We start from the raw sequence: 9309 nt of genomic DNA, 5'->3' as shown, positions 1-9309 counted from the left end.
TGGAAGAAGAATCCCCTTTTATTGTCACGAGCATGCATGCATGCACACGAAATTTGCTCTCTGCATGTAACCCATCGCAGTGAACACATACACGTGTTCGTGGAACACACCGGAGCAGGGGGCAGCCGAAGCACCCGGGGAGCATTTCGGGGTATCGGTGTCTTGCTCAAGTCCGGGGGATGTGGGCGGATGGTCCGGTCGGGGTCTTGAACCTAGGTCCCCCGCGGTGGCTGGCGATGACCTTAACCATCGGGCCGCGACTGACCCCGGTTGCCTTTTCCAACGGTTCCAATGTCTATCTAATTTATTCGTTTTTTTTATTTCCCCCCATTGAAGCGCAGGTGCTCTCTGGTTCAACGAGGGCGGACTTTGACTCGATTTTCTTGGCCACGAGAGGGCAGCACAACAACTTTTTAGATAAGAAACCAAACCCTCGACTCTTCATCTAACCAGGCCTCAATTATGTTTATTGGCAATAGTGGACCCTAATAATAATAATAATAATAATATATCTATATATGAATGTTCTGCCACGATGACGGGACCTTTGCTTAAATATTCACAGACCTCTCATTTAGTAAAGGAGACTGTTCTAACAATTTCCAAAGGTACACAGGCGAAAACCCAATCGGAAGAAACCACCTGCATTTCCAATGTGAAATTGCATTGATTTCTTCTCAACAATGCGTTGTGTTCATTTCATGGTGTTTTCCTTGGCCGCTCCGCTGTGGCTGTTAATAGTTTGCTTCCGACCGGATTGCGTGTCCTGTACCCTCTTCAAGGCCTTGTGTATCGCCGTGCCCATCTAATCTGCCCACGCGGGGCCTTCACAACCCCTCGTGCCGATTTAGGTAACTTCCAAAATATCAGCGAGGAGACTATTTCTTTCGATATCTCCGGGGCTAACGACGTCGGCCTTTTTCCATCCTCTGGCGAGTCACAGCAAAACGTCCGACTAGCGAAAACCTCAGTAGCAATAATACATTTAACAATTCGCATCTCTGGTGAGTATGATGTGTTTTTATAACAACCGGAAATTAAATAAATACACCTTTTAAAATAAGTCTTTACACTACTAACTGTGAACATTTCAGTAAAAAAAAAACAACAACAAATCGATTATTTGTAGGTTAAATTAGGCTTTTGGGCTCGTTACTTTTGGATTGGCCCTCGGAGAACGAGCATTACGCAACACTGCCGGGTGCGATGCCCCGTTCAGATTTGTTATTCAATCCGATCTTTTTTCTGTCGTCGTTCACATTGCAAAAGCAAATTCGACGTCTAACGCGAATGCATCCACGAAGTGTGCAAAAAAAAAGACAACGTGACGTGGCGCAGTGTATTTAAGGACATGACCAGGTCTCAGTCCTGACGCATTTGTGGCAATTCCAAGGATTCTTTATTTTGTTTGTTTGCCTGAACTGAACTGAACTGACCTGACCCTTACATCTTCGTCCGTTTCGAAGCATCTTCTTTTCACCGCTGAGTGTTTTCTGCTCCTTTGACCGCCGTTGCTTTTCCCACCCGTCGGTTTTGTCAAACAATTTTGACACTCGATGTCTATTTCCAGACTGCTGTTGCATATAATACATAGCTGATTCATATCCTCCTACGAAATAAGCATAAATTGCTAAATTAAATAAATAAGAATTGACCTGCCGTGTGAATTTAAGCCTGATGCGCAAAGCCCAGCCTGCCCGGTCATGGTAATGAAGAGCACAACCACAAATAGAGTGTGTAAAGTGTATTATATAAATCTGGATCTTCGGTTTCGTTTGATGGAAGCATATCAGAATCAGAATCAGAATCATCTTTATTTGTTGAAACTGTTTAAAAGCACATTTCAATTTTTCACGAGCCGGATTGGGTCTGCAACCCAATTGTGCGGCAGCCTCGACATTGTTTTTCATATAAAAGCTCACTGCTAATAACCGTGAAGGGGAAGCGCAAAACAAAGTACCAAACAGAAAAATCAAAGACAAACACAAGGTACAGTTAAGAACATCCTTTTATTCAATCAAGTGTTGCTCTTTTCAAACTGTTTTTTTTTGAATCATTATTATGGAAAAGAAACTTTAACACATGCATTTCACCAGGGGCTCTTGGAAGTGTGTCTGAGGATGGGACACTGCTTTGCAGGGAGGAGGAGGAGGAGAAGAAGCACTTGTGGTGGTGGCTGTCTGTCTATAACCGCCCCCCCCCCTCCCCCCCCCCCCAACCCCACTGACCTGTGCAACCCGTCCCTCTGCAATATGGCTTCTCAACTGTGGTGCTTGATAATACTGCTGCTGCTGGTATGTTTTCAAGGTGCTTTTTCTTACACTTGCCAAAGTCTGTACACATCACTTTGGTCTCTGCGTCTGCAACACACTGCTAATTTAGAGACTCCATCTTGTGAGGCAGTGAGTTACTTTTTTTTTTTTTTTTTTTTTGGATTGTGCTTAAATGAGGCTTTAAGCCTCAACACCATGGAACTGTTCTGTTTATAAGGTGCGTTTAAAAAAAAACACGTTTTTTTTTTTTTTTAAAAGGGTTTTGTTTTAAAGTGGCTCTTCTTCAACCACTTGAAAGGTGCAAAATTGAGTGCAGCATTTTAAGCGCTGCCAAGGATATGCAGGTGCAATGGAAAAAAACAAAAATCAGTAATCAAGTCCAAATGTGATCATAAAAAATAAATAGACACAAACAAAGATTACAAACTAATCTACCTTTACTAGCAGTTCTACAGCACATCTCCCTCATTCAAACCCAAATATGATTGCTTTGTGCCTCTCTCAACCCTCCCCACCCACGACAGCCGCGCTCCATCCTCGACACAGCCCCAGAGCCCCTGGTGTAACTTGTTCACTTACATTAGCGGTTGAATGGAGAAGCTGAAGAAGATGGGTATGGTAATACAATGTGAAGCATACAGACAAGAATAACATGTGAGCTAACTGCATTCTGCTCAGACCAAAAAAACAAACAAACAAACAAAAAACAAACAAAACTTTTTTTTTTTTTTTAAACCCCACCATTTGGAGAAAAGAGAAAAAAGGAAAAAGGATGAGGGGCAGCCTATAGACTACTCCAGTGTCCAAGATAGACAGAAGACAAGATAGAGAGGAAAGAGAAGCTTGTTTTTTGTCAGTTTTCTGTGTTTTTCAGCTTTTTTTTTTTTTTTTTTAATTATTCAACAATAAAAACAGGAACTAAATCACACCAATTGCCTTTAGTACAATGTATACTGCTTTAAAAAGGAGAAGAAGAGAAACAAGTGGATATAGAAGGATGAAGGAGGGGACTTATTTTTCCTTTTGAGATGGGATCTCAGGAGTATACAAGATGGAATCTGTGAACAAAAGGCACTTTTTTCGGGACAACCTTTAAGATGCTTTGAGTCTAGAATACTACTTCACCAAACAAATATTTCTAGTCATTTACAAGTGGGTGATGGGGGAGAGGGGGCGGGCGGGGTTCACAGCGCCACTCGGAGCGAACGCAAATTTCCGACAGAATTTTTACACCAAATGAGACAGAAGTCTTCCCAGACAAGAAAACAAATCATCATTCATGATCTTTTGTGCATCTCCCAAATGGGGAAGATCTTGTCCTTGTTCCATATTAGGATATTGGATATGAGATGATACAATCCATATGATGTCAAAAGTTCATGAGGGGAAAAACGCCTTTTGTTGCAACCCTTTTTTTTCTCTCCAAACAATGCCCCCTCTTGGTAAATACAAAACGACAAACAGAATTATCCATGCTTTCCTAAAATGTCTTCGTGTGTACTATTATGTATGTAGGTCGAGAGGAGAGCGACTGCACTTTAGTCCGAAAACCACAAAGAAGTATTACAGCCACACTGAAAAATAAAATCATCAAATGACGACCTAAATGTTGTAATCAGACGAGAATAAAAGCCATTTTATTACAATAAAGTTTCAATTAAAAATGTAACTTTATGGGATTCAAAATTTCAATGGATTGGAATTCTTTATTCATAATTTATTTATTTTTTTATAACATTATGGGAATACAAAAAGTTTGGAGGAGTCCAAATTTGAATGTGACAGTCTCACTCTCTGGACGACTGCCTCACTGTATATTAATTGAGTAATATCAATACGTATTTGTTAAAAGCGCACACGATCATACAAAGGATTTACACGCTCATACTGATGTGCCGAAACACAGACGAGTTCTTTCGTCATGATACTCCAGATCATCTTCTACGGTCCTCAGCTCAAAGCTGTCAAAGCTCACAATATTCAAACGTTTGGGTCGTTCTCTCCTCGCGAGGGTCGCGGGCGTGCTGCAGCCTCTCCCGGCTATCTTCGGGAGGGAGGCGGGGCACACCCTGAACCGGTCGCCAGCCGATCGCAGGGCGCATACAAACAAACAACCATTCGCACTCACACGCACACCTACGGGCAATTGAGAGTCGCCAATCAACCTACCACGCATGTTTTTCTTTTTGGGATGCGGGAGGAAAGCGGAGTAGCCGGAGAAAAGCCACGCAGGCACGGGGAGAACGTGCAAACTCCACACGGGCGGGGCCGGGGATCGAACCCCGGTCCTCACAACTGTGAGGCAGTTGTCGGTCACCGGGCCTAAATTCTCATAATATTACAAATGTCAATTGATCTTTGTAGCATCATTTTGTCCTTTTCAGTATGGCTATAATAAATACTCTTTGTGAGGAAGCACCAGTTTTCGTCGTAATATATATTTTGTGAGTTGCAAAATTGTTCCTTCAGCCCTCCCACATGTTGAAAACACATAATTAGAGGAAGTGTTTCTTTTAAAAAAAACAAACACAAAAACAAAAAAAAGACAAAATGTTCAAAACAATTCCCCCCTTCCGCACGTACAAAGAGTTGGATTTTTTTTTTCTTCCTCCACTCTGATATTTAGAGTCCCAGAGCACATGGACTTGCAACACAAATAACACCAACTGAAAAAAGAAAAGAGATTTTTCTCTCTTTTCTTGCAACACCCTAAAACAATCGCAAACACACAAATCCTCTACCAAGGCATTGCACATGGCTCAATCAACACACATCGTTGCGTTTCAACAACAATGCTTCCCATCAAAACAAGAAAGAAAACAACTAAACATTAGCTGATCTTTTTTTCAACTCATCGACATGATCCGATTGTTTGTTACTACTGTGTTTGCCATCGATTTTCTCGTCTATCATGCCATTTTGTGCAATTGAGAGGCTGCTACTTAGCTCCAATCAGCCGTTTCTGACTGCCATGTTTCAAAAAATAACTAGACTGCCACTGAGCTTATATTGCAAATAAAAAGAAAATTATATATCTATAAATATATATGTGTATTATTATATAAAGATGCTTGCTTGCGATTATCTAGTGAACTGTTCTCTCCCCACTCCTGACATAGTTTTCCCCCCCTCCGCCATTCACTATAGCTTATGAAAAAAGAACCTGAATTCATGTTTGACAAATTGCATAATGGGAATACAGAGGCACTTCCTTTAGATTCGAAAAGAAATGAGAGAAGCCACCGTGAAGTCAGCAGAAGTCGCTTTCTATGAGATGGTTGGCCAACTACGTAGCTTCCCCGCAGTGAGGAACACGGCCAGGCAGTCCAGTTATTTTGTGAGAGCGGGTGGGTGCTTTCAATGGAACGTTCCGGACGTCCATCCGAGACTAAATCGACCGTTGGGAATATCATGACGTTCATATCAAAGGATTACAAGCATAAAGGCCTCGTCAGATTGTCCACATTTAAGACTTCCCTCTTAGATTTCCGTTGGGCAGGGTGTGTGCGTGTGCGTGCGTGTGTGTGTGTGTTAGCATTTAAGACGCGTGTGAACACTGATTTTTAATTGGTGATAGAAAAGTTTGGCTGGCGTGATTGTTTTAGTGCATTTTTGATCAATAAGGGCTCATCAATTCACAATATACAGGGGCAGACATGACCAGAGCCACCATTCCTAACCTACAAACTAATCCTACGCGTCCCATTTTTGAATCAGCTTTTAAAAAACAAAAACAAAACAAAAAAGTGGGCACATGGCGACTGAGAACAGAACGATATGTCACATATTCATTTTGCTCCGCAGCGTGGTTCCCTCCGCTCTTGGAGCAGCGGCCCATCTGGGAGTGTAAACAACAGGGTAAACGTTTTAGGGAGACAGAAAAAGAGCAACCTTCCCATCTTCAGCGACCTGTCCCTTCGGTTCCATTTCTCTTACGCCGCCGCCGCCGCCGCCAGCCGTTAACGTGGTCCAAAAAGTAGAAGTAGTGCCACTTTTGTCGACCTCGACAAACACATTTCCACAAAAGGTTTTCTTTGGATTGTCACAAAACCTCATTTGTATTCTTACAGTTTCCGCCATTATTTTTGCGGAGTTCATACTCCTTTTTAGGGGTTGAAAAAAAATCAGAATAAAAATGCAAGATTTGAAAGTTTTCACACATTTGTGCAAACTAACGACATTTTTGAAAATAGGGATGAGCATGATCTGATCATTCCTCGACGTTGCTGCCAGTTTCGTTATAAACATGGTCGTCGCAATTCCGAAAGGTTTAAACATTGACTGTGTATTGAAATAGCCCCTTTTCCAAAGGCATCGGAGCATATTCCTAATCTTAAGAGCGGAACAATAAAACACGGGTTTGTGTGAACCGTGTAAATTTGTCTGGCAACGCAATCGCTAATTGTATTATGAGCGGTGGCTTATTGACTTCTTTTCGGGCATGAAGAAAAATGTTTGCACGGTACACATAAAAGTGCAACAACTGGTTTGAAAGGTGACCAAATCCGTGTCTGTGCCTCTGACGCTCTCAGACGAAAACAATTCACTGTTTTATGGGTTCGAGTGCCTTGCCGGTAAAATGGCAATTTGCCATGTTCACACTTGATGGATTGCACAAATGAGATTAGATGAGAGCTGCGCAGGCGCTAGCAGGCTCAGGGCCAAGCTAACAATTCTCTTTGTTCCCCGATTCCGCTAAACGAAAAGGGCCCTCGCGCCACGTTTGCCACAGCGACACGAATGGCGTCGATGTTCTTTCGAACTCTTGGGAAGAAAGCAAAAGGTTTGAATTGTGTGTTTTCGAAAAAGATGACCTTTCTCCACCTTGCTTCGACGTCCTACTGTGTTTCTTTATAAGGTGCTGTCATTCAAATACAAAACAATTACAAAATAGTACAAATCCAAAGGGAAGTGAAATAAAAAGAACACGCACAAGATACCAAAAGCAATCATCGACATTACAAGAGGGCAAAGGGAGGGGAACCAATAGCCGCTATCTATATTGGTACACACTTTGTTTTGATTTTACAGTGTTGGTTTGGATTGCTAATGGATGTGTCACCGTTCACCGGGCGCACTCTGTAACTCCACATCACGCCTCCTAGAAATACGACGCGATGCGTTTTTTCAAATGTCTACCAATGCCGCGTTCACGTTTTTCCCGATTACGACGCGCGCGGGCAGCCGTGATAACGTGTCGGCTTGTCGTGCCTTGTTTTTCTTGTTTTCCTCTTGAATAGAACTCGGAACGGGCCAGTCTGCTTGACCTCGGTGCCTCGTAGGGAGATAGTGCACATCGATGGGATTCGTGTTAATTGATTCAGCCTGTAGGTGCAAAGCCTTCAAGCTGTGTTTTGGCATCGTGTCTCTTTAGTTAGTAGGAGGGCGGAAGGGGGCTTATGTCGAGTCACCGGTCATTCCTCGAGAGACACATTGGTCAATTTGACTCGTTTTGGGTGAAGTCTGAACTGCGGCTTTCACTCGAAACATAATTGAGTATTTCACGGGGGCTTTTGCTTCAATCTCGGTCGATTTCCGAGGCCACCGCGCCCTCGCGAAGAAGTTGACGCCATTCTCGACCGCGGCGACCTCCTGCCTTCTTTTCGGGAGACGCGCCTCCGAGCCGCTCGGCGCCTTACCCTTCGCCGTCCCGTCGTCCTCTCGTCCGTCCGATCGGCTTTCCGTCTTGCCGTCTTTGCCCCGTGTGGCTCCTTCCTCTGACTGAATACAATGAGCCCAGAGTTCCTCTAAACGCTGCTGAATTTTCCGCCTGTGCTTTGTTGGGTTTTGCCTTTGTAAGATTCTATGTAATGGCCAGTCGCTCTGTTGATTGGAGGATAATTATCTATTTGGGATTGTAAAGAAAGAATTCTAGTTGCTGGTTTTCACACAGATCTTGTCAGAGGAACCAAGACTGAAAGAGAGACAAAAAGGAATGAGATCATTTGTTAGAGTTCAATCTGTTAAATGGGGGACACGATACCTGACTTCGCCCCTTAGCGACCAAAACGTGAACACTTGAGCCACTTGAGCTCTGGAAACCTTCAAACCGGCAGTTTGAAGAAAAAGCGCCTCGGATATGTCCGCGATAAGCTCGACAACATCATGATCATTTGCACGATGCGATGAGATACAATACACGATGTGTATCGAATTGTGACTGACAAATGTTTTTCTGATATGCTCATGTACAAACACGAACAAGAACTGCAGCGATGTTTATCATGGCGGTCGTGTGGTGTAGCATGTACTGCGCTATAGAGAGAGCATTGTTGATGACCTAAATACAATTCCTTACCAAAATAAGGGAAACAAAGCAGTCAACCAATAAATGCATTTGACTGTGTTAAAAGAAGTTCCAAGTCAATGAACATTTCCAAAAATGGTGCAGCAATCTCGCGAGAACATGAAAGATATGGGACGGTTTGACACAGAAGACGGACGGACGTTTTATGCCTTAAGTAAAGCCGACAACATTTCATTCGTTACAGGATGCGGGTATTTGGACAGAAACATAAACTAATGCTTCATGGGGGGGGCAGTCGGGAGGAATCTTCCTCTGGGAACCCTGAACATCTGCACAGAGTTTCACAGCTCACCCAAAGTGAACACAAATAATCTCAACTGCCCCCCGGGGGGCTTGCTGCAGTACGGCTCATAAATCTCTCCAAACTGGGTTCGAGACAAACTACAACAAGTCGAGCATGTGTTAACTGGATTTTGCCAAAGGTGCGAGTCACGAGGATGTCTCTTTGCATATCTTTCCTTCGGTTTTGTAATCGGCGCGCGACGCTGAATCACTTCAGAGGGTCGAGCAGCATGTACCGGCATTCTACGAGTCTCGCCTCGGAAACTCTTCCGGGCCACCGGGGGCGTTTGGTCTCTTTGCCTCCTGCTCTTCGCGGTTGGCCCACTCCCACCGGGCACTGTGTCTCAGCAGACCTCTTCAAGTAGAACGCAAAGCAGCGCTTTGAGCTATAAGGATACGCTCCGGTTCTAATTTTGGACTCTCTATGCATAGTTTCCTCACAACCGA

General features: G+C 43.5%; 1 protein-coding gene across 14 annotated transcripts in view; it reads right to left on the bottom strand.

Annotated features, from left to right (window-relative positions):
- Positions 1 to 1990: 1990 nt before the first annotated feature.
- The window catches only part of nfixb (nuclear factor I/Xb), a 136778-nt gene continuing 129459 nt past the window's right edge, over positions 1991 to 9309 (bottom strand). For all 14 annotated transcript variants that reach the window (XM_061700299.1, XM_061700295.1, XM_061700300.1 and 11 more), the window contains one exon: positions 1991 to 8187. In XM_061700299.1, coding sequence (XP_061556283.1) covers positions 8173 to 8187 — 15 coding nt within the window. In that variant the 3' untranslated portion in view covers positions 1991 to 8172. The remainder of the gene's footprint in view (positions 8188 to 9309) is intronic.

The sequence above is a fragment of the Phycodurus eques genome, chromosome 16 (assembly GCF_024500275.1).
Source record: "Phycodurus eques isolate BA_2022a chromosome 16, UOR_Pequ_1.1, whole genome shotgun sequence".
Taxonomy (NCBI): domain Eukaryota; kingdom Metazoa; phylum Chordata; class Actinopteri; order Syngnathiformes; family Syngnathidae; genus Phycodurus; species Phycodurus eques.
The sequence above is the reverse complement of the archived record's forward strand: the minus strand, read 5'-3'. Positions and strand labels throughout refer to the sequence as shown.